This window comes from Pavona decussata, unplaced genomic scaffold, assembly GCF_977016875.1.
Source record: "Pavona decussata unplaced genomic scaffold, jaPavDecu1.1 SCAFFOLD_67, whole genome shotgun sequence".
Classification (NCBI taxonomy): domain Eukaryota; kingdom Metazoa; phylum Cnidaria; class Anthozoa; order Scleractinia; family Agariciidae; genus Pavona; species Pavona decussata.
In genome coordinates, this window is record NW_028145486.1 from 3557564 (window position 1) to 3570404 (window position 12841).

Sequence of the window (12841 nt, forward strand, 5' to 3'; positions counted from 1 at the left end):
AAGGGCCGTTTCAGTTTGTTTCAGTTCGGCCAAACAATTTTGTGTTCTGGGTCCAGTTGTTCAAAGCCCGATTAAGCTAATCCTAGATTCACGCAAACTTTGACTCGAGTTTAATTGCTAATCGATTAAGATTCTTCCAAAACATTTTTGGCCCTCAGTTTTTAATTAGACCTTTCTTGTAAGCTCGAAATTAGCCTTTAGAACCATTTTTTACGAGCGAGCTGGAAGCTTTGATTAAAATCTAATCGTGGATTAAGGGCGATTAGCGTTGGAAAATAATAATAAACATAAAAAAAAGAAAGAAAGGAATCTGTTACTAATGTTTTGCTTGTTCACGCATAAAATCAAAGTGTTGTCAGGAAGTCGTAAGGACGTGGAAAAACCCTACCCTTGGCCCAGCTTATCTGACCCATATCAAGACAGCACGAATCAGATATCAGACAAATCACATGAGTTTTGAAAACTTGCGGTAAGGGGGGTGGGGGACAACGTTGGCTTTAAATCATTTCTCAGCGGTCTGTTTTGGTGGTTATCGGATCAATCACTAGGTCCTTTGCAAAGAAAGGGTGCTATCGCAGTTTTTGACCTTCTTTTTGAGTCGTTTTTCGCCATTGTTTTTCTGACATTGGTTAGTTATTTTTAACTTACCCAATGACGTAATGGTCCTTGATATTCGGCACTGCACCACTGCACTGTGCCCTGTTTACGGCTAAACGCGGAAAATAATGACGCTGCTTTCCCAAGCCCAAAATTTAATAAGGAAGGCAGCGAAATAACTCTGCTAACGTTTACTAACAATATTTGTGACTTGAGCAGCACTGCGTGCCATAGATCTAGTGACACAGTTCACTGTAAGCCTTTTATGTTAACATGGCGTCGGTTGGTCTCACTGCTGGACTTACTCCAAACGTTTCTCATTCAGCCGGTACGTAAATCAGTTTAAATCGCTCGATAAAGTAGCCTACTTTATTTTATTTTCTATAAGGAACTTCTCGTCTCTCAAGAGTTGTTCATATAGAGACGAAAGGATGCAGATTACAGAAATGTGCGGGAAACCGCGAGTTTGAAAGTTCTGCAATGCAAAGTACGTAAGCTGATCAGTTACCGCCACTGATGTTGAGGGATTGTATCAGGTGTAAAGAGCCTTTTGATCTTAATATTATCAAATACTTTTTTCGATTAGCGAGCCTACTTTTATTCGCCGTAAGAAGTTTCTTATCTTTTAAGAGTTGTGCAGACGAATGGATTCGAACGAATGGAAAGTTGCTTGCATTATCACAACTACAAGTGTTTATATTTGGATGTCAGCTGGATGAGAGCAATTGAATGAGGACCCTTTTGATCTTTAGTTTAAGAACTGCAAATTTCAGCTAATTCTCCTGTATTCCAAGGCAAGTAAGCTCAAGATAAGCTTAAAGTTCGTTCATGTACCGCACCTGTCGCTACACCCTTCATAAGCTTCTTGACTTCCTTCAATTTATAACCTTCATAATATTAAGAATCTGTGTTTGTCATAAAAGCAGATTCTTTGTTGCAAATATAATATGTAATATTCCTTAACAATCACCGTTATCTTAGTGAAATGTGCTTACTTTGATTTAATCACGACATAAGTTATTCAATCAGCAATTATGTTTACTTTGTAGCCAACTTTAATAATTTGCATGGACTAGCTCGTACGTACGTGTATCACATGCACAATGTAGTTAACAAGTGATGTAGAAATGTGAAGACGGACGGAGAGGTTAAGCAGTTTTGTCTGTTACCCTATTAAACGTTTAATGTTGCTTAAATGAATAACCCATGAAATGTATTTTTAATGTAAATTAAACTTCATGGTTTCCTATTGACTTTCCACAACAGTTGCTGATTAAGCGAATACCTCAACCGTGAGAGACAGTTTCTTATTGGGGTCTGCTTCAACCGGTTAGCAAGCATTTAGTCAACTGTTTTATAACGTAAATTTCCTAATTGACTGTTAAAAGGCAAAACTGAACAGCAAGTATTCGTTAATTCTCTTCCAAGAAACCTGATACATGTAACACAATTTTAGGAGAGTAATCTGATCTTTGGTGGGGGTTTTGGCGGCCAAACTTACTGAAAGTTATTTTAATACATGATGTACTTTGATCAGGGTTTCTAAAAATATTGCATAAAAATCCTTGTTATGTGGCAGAAAGTTTATCATATTGACACAGATCCAATAGTGGTTGATTGACAAAAATAGACACAATTGTCATGTAAGTCTTGTGATTTCTAAGAAATCTAGTGTTTGTCTTTTGTTGCCACAACATTTACCAAAATACTACTTTGGGGGCTTCCCCCTTCCTTCTCCCCACACAATCCTTTGTCTTAAGAGGGCAAGTGCCATCATGTTCTAGTTTTCAAAAGAAAGGAAGTATCTGCAGGCAATATTATTTGATTTAACCTCAGACCCTGATGTGTATGTACTTCATACTGGGGAAACAGAAAAGGATGCAGTACAATGTAAAGACATTAAATTCTCAAAATCTACATGTAGTCAATCATTTCAAATGTTGATTTAAATTGAAGAGTTGCTGTGGTTTAGTAAATACTGTTTCAGTCTGTTAGAAACAGGAAGTGTCTAGTCTTCTGCGACATGATTTTGGCAAGAAGGTCTGATAATTAAATAATTTGCATGGTGCATAAAAAGAAAGACAATTGAGGGAGAGGAGAGGGCATTGAGTTAGCTGTAAGTCACACTGACACCTTCTTACAATGAACTAACACTTCCAGAAAATAATTTTGCCAAAAATATTGTTTAAAGGAAATATAAAATATAATTATTTTCTTGTTAATTGATTAAGCTAAAGCATAACAAGTGATTAAAACAAATGACTGATCAACAGTCATTCAAGTCTGGGTCCTTAGAAAATTAAGTTTAACATAATGTGATATAATGATATTCAATTGTAAAAGATGGGCGTTTGCAAACAATGTTGAAAGGTGTAAAATGTGACAATGAAAGTGTAAAAAAAGATAAAACTGGACATTGTATAATGCAATTCCAGAATCGATTTGATTGGCTTAGCGGCCATGTTATACGAGCCATTATATCATGCCTGAGAAGTAGCCACCATTAAATTGTCTTCTGGTTGTCCTTGTAAAGCGAAATCTTTAAGATCTGAAATATGTCTTGATTGTTTTTGACAAAAATTGTTATTCCACTAAGCGTTGTTGGATATGAGATGATTTACAGCCAACCTTGCGCTATAAGCCTCACTGGCTATCTATTGTGTCAAATCCAACACGCACTCGTGGAAAATAATACATTATATTATACTAATACTGAATAAAAATATGTAGGAATAATAAGTCCTTTTGTTTTGTCCTAGATGCTCTTTCAGGTGATTTTATTCAAAACGGATGCCTCAGGTGTCAGTGGATAATGCAGCAGTCATCATTATTGCATTCCAGATCAAGGCGTCCTCTTTCTGTGGACGACGTTCATGTCGCTGAGGCATTTTTGGTTGGCAAATCATTTGATAATCTTTCTGAATCATATGGTGAAGATTCAGGCGTATTTTTGTCTTCACCAAATTCTTCATCAAGTTCATTGTCATGTAGCGACAAGGGAACAGGAAAATCAACGTTTGATTTTAAAACAGCACCTTTAAGCACATCAACACCAAATCCGCAACGGCGATTGTATTCCTGTCCAGAAGGTATGGATAGTGTTGACTAGTGAGAAAAGTATTTGAATTACTGTTATCTTAAACATGTTAATCCTATTTTTGATACTTATTACCTACTAAAAATGTAAAAAAAGTAAACAAGTTCCTCCCACATCTTAACTCATTTCCATCATTAGCTGTGGGCCATCCAGACAGATGTGCGACTATGTATTTTATTGCTACAATTACTAATTTGTCAATAGCAAATCTAATCCACCCTGACCTTTGGTTTCAGTTAAAATTGCACCTTCCATACTTGCTACCAATCCCCCAGGCATCATTGCCATCATCATCATCATCATTCATCTCCATCCCTTGGGGTATATATGGTGTCCATAGTTGACTTCCATCAGTTGTGCTTTTGTGCTGTCTTTGTTCCCTCCTCTTCTCCCTACCATAGCATTATTTCCACAACAGGGACCACTTCAGTAACTGTTTTTTTATTGTCTTTAATCCACAAATTATACCTGCTTATTTCCATTTCATTTTTAGTCCAATCCGACCTTGCATGTACATTATTTTTTCTTTGGACAACAAATATCAGTGGATTTTAACTACAAAGCTGTTGTTTGGTCTTTCAGATTTAAGCCTTGTCATCCCAGATTCAACCCCCATGGAAGTTCTCTTTAATGAACTAAATGAGGATATTGGTGCCTCGTGGAAAAAGCTGGGGCGATACTTGCTAAAAAGAGAGTGCACGCTGAATAACATTGATGCTGACTTCAATGGTGTTGGTGAAAAGGCGCATCAGATGCTACTGAAATGGAAAGAGGAGAGTGGGAGTGGTGCCACAACTCAAGTCCTGTTTGAGGCGATGCTACAAATCAAGCGCACAGATGTGGCAAAGAAGTTGGTCAAGTTGGCTCCGTCGCTGATGTCCTTCTCTCACATGCTTGAAAGTGTTATTGCTAGTGGCAGCACTCTTTACAGTTCCTATAAACTCAACCCAGAGAACTTGGAGGTTGAAAAGACATTATTGTCTAATGATGAAAAGGTATGGAGAGTCTTGATATCACACGTTTTATGCTGATAAAATCAATTTATTCTATAGGTTAGGTACCATTTTTTTTGTTACAATTTTTTATTGGCCATACATGACACAGAATGCAAGTTCCGATCCTTCACGCCAGCTCAGAGTGGCGACAAGCAATAATTTTTCCTTCCAATCTCATTTCTTTGATCACATCACATAACATCATGTGAAAAGATTGCTCACTTACAGTCAATTCACATCATGCATGACTGGTGTTTTTGAAATTTGAAGAGAGTTTTGAAATTTACATGTCAGGTTTGAACATCGCCAACAAGATTTCAGAGTTCCTGTAGAAATTTCCTTAGTTATTGATGGCGTATAATGTCGCCCCACTGAAAACAGCCAAGGCGAGTGGGCTCCCTGGATAAATATTATTATTATTATTATTATTATTATTATGAATTTTTTTTTACATTACAGTATTAAGTATTTCAAGACTAACAATATTGTTGTTTCCCTTTTTTCCTGTTAAATTTTAATGCGTTTTTTTTCGGAAAGATTTCCAGAGAAATGTTAAACATTATTATTCGAATGTTCATTTCATTCTCTGAAATACTGGTCACCCCTGAAGTATTGACTGTAAAATAACATCTCGATGTTTAAACAATTTTTTTCAACTACCTTAAGCTTCGTGTAAAAATTAATATAAGGAGTACAGTGTGGAGAATGTTGCTGATACAGGGCTTAAAGGATTGATTGTACTGATGAAAAGGATATGGAAGATTATGCTAATTTCTTTTGTCATTGTTTGCAACAACTGTCTGATTTTGATTATTTGTTGCTTTGCAGGTCCTTGTTTGCTCAAACACTGAAACGTCCCAGAGGTTCATTCTTAAAAAAGTTGAAGATGAAGAGAATGCTTTTGCTGTCAGAAAGGTAGAATAAGTCCATGAAACAATAAACCCTGGCACCTCTGTTAATTCAAATTTAGCTTTATTCTTCCTTTAGATTTGCTGGCCCCCAAGACCGGCCCCGACCCCCACGCTTCAATCCTTGGGAGGCTGGGTGGGGCAGGGGCTGGGTATGGATATTTGCTGGAACTTTACATTGAGATGTTTGTTTTGCTCAATTTACATGTTATTGTGTTGGGGCAACCATTATTTTGAAATCTGCTTTTCTTTAACAGTGCATAGACTGCATGGCACTGAGACAACAGCATCAACGTCTTCGCAAGACTGAAGAATTCCTCAAAGAGCTGGAAATGAAACAAAAGATGATACAAGACCTGCTAGGTGTCATACAACAGCTTCAAAGCCATCTTCACACCCAACATCAAGCCATTTCCCAACAGCAATTCAGCTGTCGCAACTGCGCGCAGTACAAAGTTAAACAAGACCTTGTGCAAAAAGAGTTGACCCTGTTGCACTATGAGCTACAGAGAATGATTCAAAGTAATCGGCGAATCTCAGTCAGTGGTATTCCCTCAGAAAGAATCTACAACCTGGCAACAAGAACATACACTGTGTGTGAAGAGCACAGGGAGATGCATAAGCAAACTAGGAATCGGAGGAGTGTGTGTCAGCATCCCGATGACAGCACAGACTCAAGTGATGATGACGAAATCATTCAAGGGCCACTAGCAGTAAGTGTACATGTACCATAATAATATTGCAATGGTGACTGACTCTGACGTAAAATTACATTTGTAAGGGTTTGATAGAAACAGTTATTTTTTACATTTGTGTTAAAGCTAAAAGTTTGGTTGTTTTCTGAAGAAAATTGTTGACTGATGTTGTTGCCTATAAATGTGGTATCTTTTTTGTCTTTTTCTGTAGACTTTTGGCAGTACCAGTTCAGAGTAATACAATCTCAAACTTTGCTAGCAGCGATATTTTCTGTAGTGAGTGGTGCTTGAATTAAAAAAAATAAATAAATAGAAATCCCTGAATTGAATAACCCTGCAGTGTCAATTGTTCCCGGCATAAGTATCATAAACTTAAAGGTAGAAAATTGTTCAATACACTAATTGAAGTGGTGTGTGGCAAAAGGCCCTATGTGACTCTTTTTCTCATGTTAAATTCTCCCCCCTTTTACAATGAATCACAAGGTAATTTCAATTGGTAGGAGAGTCTAGATAGCAGTTTCTCAGAAGACACTTAAATTAAGACTATTTTTCAGGGGACCCCTCACATGCTTTATGAAAACCCAGCCAAAATGTGTTAATTTACCATAATTTCAAGCATTCAGATGATGCCATGTTTTATTTAGGAATTTAAAACGTCTGTGTTGTCCTAATTGCCATGGATTATAGTACATGTACAGTCATGTCATGTGTTTTTGTTGATGAGTAAGAAAAAAATGCGCTCCTTAATTTCTCTCCTTGCAAATAACATGACATTGTCCATGGTATATGCCTTAATTAAAGGGGTGCGCGGAATAAGGCCCTTAGTGACTTTTGTTGTAAGGTCAAATTCTCATTTTGTTTCACAAGTGAATACAAGGAAATTTGGAAGGAGAATCTAGCAATTTATCAGAAATCACTTAGGGCTTTTTTCTAGGTACCCCTTCAATTGTCTCTACCCATTGTTTGCTTACATTAGAAGTGCCATTCAATGTACCTCTGACTGCATTTGTATTTTTTTTTTTTTTGTTGTGTTATCCAGTGTGCTCTAAATGTGATTATTGGTATTGGACGACGACGAAAAGTAACACAGTCATTGAAGACCAAGAAATCTTCTGCCAATGGCAAGTTAAAGGTGTGTATATTTTGTTTTACACATGTACTAGCTGCAGCTGACTGGTAATTTTAATTTAAAAGTAATTAGTACCTTTTACATTGTTTAGCCATGGAATGCCATGAAATATAATTATGTTTGTTGTGAGGTGTGACATGGCTGTATTTTACTTCCTAGATTAATATTCGGAAGTGCGAGTCAGTTTTGTCAAAGCATAGAGAAACAAAACTAAAGAAAACACAAAATTAATTTAGACGCCGAAGTGAAAACTGTTCTATTCAAGGAAATATGTGGCTCTTAAATTATCATCATCATCATCGGTCAGCTCTTAATGAAGGAGAGAAATTAAAGACAAATCCACTAGAAGTATGTGTAAAACTATTAGCTTTTTATGCCCAAAGTCAATTACAAAAAAAATCATTCCAATTTCTAACAAGATCTTGCTATCTCCCTAATATCATTCAATTAATTTTCAGCTTGCCAAGTCCAACAGCAATCCTCCATCATCCAGTAGTGGCAATGCCCTTTCAAACCGACAAAGCTACTTTCTAGCGCAAGAAAACCCAGTCATGCCTCCAGTCGGCGGGCACATGCCAGGTGATTGGTCTGGAGTCCCAGCATTCAAGGTAACCTTCATGATAAGTTAATTTAGTAGTAGGCATCCTTCAGTCTCGGGAGACAATGGCGTGTGCCCTGTTGGGTCAGCCTTTCTGCCGAGAGCAGCGCCGGCTGTGGCTCAGCAGTCCAATCCTTCACAAGTTTTATTTATTCACAACTTAAGTTAATCCTAATCCTAGCATGGCAGTCTCAGCCACAATTGCTGCACTCAAAGTTGGATGACTGGTTAGAGTCTGCAGTTTGCTGTGTGAGCTCATAATGTCTTTAGTCTTGATTTGACATTATAAAGGCAAGATTTCTGTAAACTTTAAGAATTCTAGCCCTAGACAATTACACAAGTATGGTAGGAAACTTCAGAGATGTCAATCCGTTAGCTAATCTTTGAACAGCTAGCCTCTGCTGAAATTTTAGTAACTTTCAGTTTGGGAGGTGGCATGTCCTAGTGGTTAGGGCGCTGTACATGTAATCCAGAGGTGGGGGGTTGATCAAGTCCCGGCTCTGACTACTTGGATTTGTTTCATGGTAGTCCAGATTTCAAATCCAAGGCCACGCTTTGTAAATAGCCAACTGGTTTGCCTCCCACCAGTTGGGATTTTTAACAAATGTTATATTCAGTTTGTTATCTTTCTTTCATTGATTTAAAGTGTCCTTAATTAGCACTACAGCGCTAAAATACTTTACTTAATATTTATTTGGTCTTGGCAGATGTCCTCTGATTTCAAGATGCCTTCAACAAGTGACAAATCTGCAGCTAGCAACACTTCTAGATGCTCATCCCTTCACACCAGGTATTCTGAAGTTCCACAGAAAAATCCAGTAACACTTACAGCAAACAAAAATGACCACTTAATCCCACTACAGTGGCTACAAGGTAAGCTGCAATGTTCAACCTTAAGTTTCTCTGTTGTTTCTGTGTATAGATATATCTTCCTTTAAGATTTGTTTTCTGATCGGAAGATTACAAACGTCTTCTAAAATTTCCAGTTCCAGATTATAAGATAATCCTTCCTCTTGGCAATTCTCCACATATATATACATTGTAAAATGATTTATTAATAAACAACCTGTGAATTGCACAGTATGAAAATACTTTATGAATTTGTTCCTTTTTTCCAGGAATTGAGCCGGATGAGTTGATAATTTAGACTGTGGAAGGGGAGGAGGAAGAGAGCATTTGTTGGCTTGTTGGTGATACATGTACCTTGCAGTTCAATATTTAACAGTCGTGAGGAAGAGAGTGACAGTCATTCCCTGTAAGAAACCTTAGTTACACATACTGAACTTCCTTGATTAAGCACATATTTCAATAAGAACATTTCTATTTAAACAGACTGTAAGTTTCCCCACTGGTCTTGTTGTGAGAAAAGAAAGGTCAGTGAATCAGGTTTGTCAACACTTGAAGGACACGTGGGATTTTTCTCTAGTGCCATATCAATACTTTGTTTTTCTTTCAGAATAGGCAGGACCCCCACTCAAGCCGGGGTGAAATCCCCAGCTCCTACAGAGCCTAAAACAGTCTTAATGAATATAGCCATAGAGGCTACCAATGCCAAATGAAATCATTTATGGTTTGGAAAATAAATTTGAAATCGTCCATCTCAGGTGCTGAGTCAAGGAAATACAGTATACTACGTAAAAAAAAAAAAAATAATGGTGTCTTTGAGATGCACTGGGTGGATAAGCATGGCATTGAGGCCAAATTTCCCGATAGGCCATTTCTAAGTTGATGTGAACCTCACTATGAAAGCAAGGCTAAGTGCAAAACTTTTCACTTGAAAATCAGTTTTGTTTGCATATGAATGAAAACTACTTTTCATAACAAAAACTTTGCACTTAGCCTCGCTTTCATAATGAGGTTCAAAGCAACTCAGTCTATTTTGGTCTATTTGGATCTCACTTTCATGCTATCATATCCAAGTTATTTATGCACAAACAATATTTATAATTTGAAAGCTGATAAATGTAAGTTATTTAGTCTTTAAGACATGCACTTAAAATTAAGTTAAATTTTTTTAATGGAAAACACGGTGTAACTGTCTCATTCGTTAGTATAATGTTAGTAATGCAACTTAAGATTCTGATCACAGATCAGAGGTTTCAAGGATTTTAGCAGTTGTGATATTTACTACTCCTAGAATCAAGATTTTGATATGAGATGTTCGTTTAGTGTCAGGACAATTTTTGACTGTAACCTTTAATTCATGAGTTTTATGGTGGTTTGTTGTGCATTGTTGTTAAGTGCTCAATTCAATTCAATTCAATTCAATTCAATTCTGTATGACCTCTTTCACAGAATATCTCTGAAGGAAACTAGCTACAGGATCGTGTGTTGAAAATATTTACGCTTTCCTTAATTTAGATACGGGAGTGTGTTAATTTGTTTGAGGTGAAAAATTGGAGGAAAAATAACTTGGTGTAGTTCCTAGATTGGTTAGAAATGTACCGGTGCAGCCGAGCGGGGCATGGGGGATCCATATCAATGAAGGACAGGGATGCTTCTTGAAAATTTGAATGGAAGCTCTAAGCCGGGACAGAATCTTGTTTTCTACGCGTGGTTGAAATCTGTGGCCATTCTAAGACCTATCAGTTCCACCAGCAAGTTACACTTTGTCATTTTCCAGGCTAATAACTTTTAAATTACCTGGTAATTCTGACGTAGGGCTTTTTGAGTTAAACAGTCTAAGATGGTGAAATTAGTACCCGCAAAAAGCTTCCGCAAGAACCCCGTCATTATGATATGGTGGCCCCCCTTCCCTTTCCTGTCCCGGTACGTTCGTTTTGACTAGTTACACAGTCCTTGTATTGTGCAAATGTATGGAATTTTAAATTTGTTGCACAGGATGTTCTTATTTCTCAAAAGCACGAACGCTTAGTTTCACTTTTTATGACGGCAAATTAGTTAAGGTATTTGCAGGGCGGTGCCCCGCGAACCCGCAGGCGGAAAAATTCTGATTTTGCACTTGGGGTAGTCCATCCAATTCATGGTCTTTTATTTTTTATTTTTATATGACGTAGATTATTATAATCCTCAGTTAGCAAAGTGGGCAAAAAAGCAAACCAAAATCCAACTGGAAAAGACAATCGACGATCATAGATCAGCCATAGATTCACGCATTTCGACACGTTTTACAAATAAGGGTACTATTTAAATGATTAGAGGGAAGTTCTTAGTATTGAAAAATGTTATGAAAATTCAACACGTGCACGTTAGTGTAGTTATTGAATCGCCGCAAAGCGACAACTTGTATTTAACATCCTTGTATTTTCACTGCGAAGGATATAAAATGGTAGCCGTTTTATACATTTAATTCACGCAAGTAGTTAGGAGTCAAGACAAGAGGCTGGTCCTTTGTTAATTACTTAGCGTCGTTCAGATAGTTTTTGTAAAAATTTGTGTGAAAAAAATTAAATAAAATAAAATTGATGTAAAAGAAAGTGAATTGTGTGCGCGTGTAGAAGGGGTTGGAATTCTGAAGGCAAGACGCAAGACATAATAAGCCCTATGGTTTCTCTTATGGCTTCTTCACCACTTTCTTTGTAATATATATTATTATTAATATATATTAGTACTCTTATTTTGCTTTTTTGTAACGTGTGTGGTGGAAAAAAAAAATAAACATATCCAAGCCGGTTCACAACATTTCAGCTGTGTTCCTGAGCAATTTGTTTGTCTCATGCAGACCATGTTGGACGTCATCAAATCCAACATGGTGTTCGGAAATTTAAAAGCGAAAACAGGCGATAATTAAATCCTGTTTTGTCCGACACCGCTATTATTCCCATGTTTTCCAACGAAATTTAAAATTAGATTGTATTTGTATAAAAAGGTTTTCTTTTTATGAAAAAGTCCTATTGCAGGGACAAAATTATGTTTCGTTTATTCATAGCCCGCTGACTGCCGACCAAGGGACACGCATGGAAAATGATGTCCCGTCAAGTTGCAAATACCAATATCATTAGTCAGTGGGCGTCAGTTATAGAATAATACTGGATTTTTGACATTTCCTCTGTGTCTAATATTACATTCGACATAACCGAGACTTAGCCTCCTTTGCAGACGTTGTTTGTGTCGGTCCCATTCTTCCTCCCGACACAAACAACGTCTACAAAGGAGGCTAACCGAGACTTGAGTCTTAAAGTGTATACATGTCTGACAGATTTTTTTTATTTGCTTGATCCCTACGTGTTCCACCTTTAATTTGGAGACATAAACCGTTTCTACATTGATTATTTTTCAATAGTAGACGTGAGTCAGATCCCCTTACTGCCAGTGTTTTGCCAAGAGCCCCTCGGGGTCATGACGTTATCAAAAAGTAATTTCCGGTATGATTTCCAGTTACACAACGATGAAATATCACGCAGTCTTTCTGAATAAAACTATTCATTTATTTCAATTGTGAAGGGAAGGGAGGATACCTTTAAAAATCTGCGAAGCATACAATGGGAATAAATGAGGCCAAATCAGGCATCCTGCGAAAATGCCATGAGCGACATCTTGTTAATGAGATGTATCACGTGAGAGTTAGATCGTCTTATAGACAACTGGCGTTACTAAGTACCACTGTCAGATTTTAGCATCTTTATTTGTTTTCATCTTTGGGCCACGTTGGATTCTCCTTGATTTTGTTCCTTGGCCTTCTGCTGGAGGGCTACAATAAAGTATGTATGTATGTATGGTGTTACGCTTTTGTTTGGTCTAGCCTCCGAATTTGGATTCGACTCTCTTTTTAAGCTGTGTCCACTTTGAAAAAACATTGCTACAGGCTCATTAAGATCTGTTTTGTTTCGATTTGTCCACGTGTTTATTTACGGCTATTTTT

General features: G+C 37.2%; 1 protein-coding gene across 1 annotated transcript; it reads left to right on the forward strand.

Moving 5' to 3' along the window:
- Positions 1 to 535: 535 nt before the first annotated feature.
- Positions 536 to 11461, forward strand: LOC146478142 (uncharacterized). Its single transcript, XM_085112839.1, has 9 exons — positions 536 to 925; positions 3357 to 3686; positions 4277 to 4689; positions 5518 to 5604; positions 5855 to 6310; positions 7332 to 7424; positions 7880 to 8029; positions 8727 to 8892; positions 9138 to 11461. Exons 1-9 carry the CDS (start codon positions 871 to 873, stop codon positions 9164 to 9166), a joined length of 1779 nt encoding a protein of 592 aa, XP_084968965.1. The 5' UTR covers positions 536 to 870; the 3' UTR covers positions 9167 to 11461.
- The last annotated feature ends 1380 nt before the right edge of the window (positions 11462 to 12841 follow it).

Excerpts from the sequence above, each read along its gene's own strand:
- LOC146478142 (XM_085112839.1), top strand. The coding sequence starts at position 871 with ATGGCGTCGGTTGGTCTCACTGCTGGACTTACTCCAAACGTTTCTCAT. Across the intron at positions 926-3,356 it reads AAACGTTTCTCATTCAGCCG|ATGCTCTTTCAGGTGATTTT; the intron begins GTACGTAAATCA and ends GTTTTGTCCTAG. Across the intron at positions 5,605-5,854 it reads ATGCTTTTGCTGTCAGAAAG|TGCATAGACTGCATGGCACT; the intron begins GTAGAATAAGTC and ends TTTCTTTAACAG.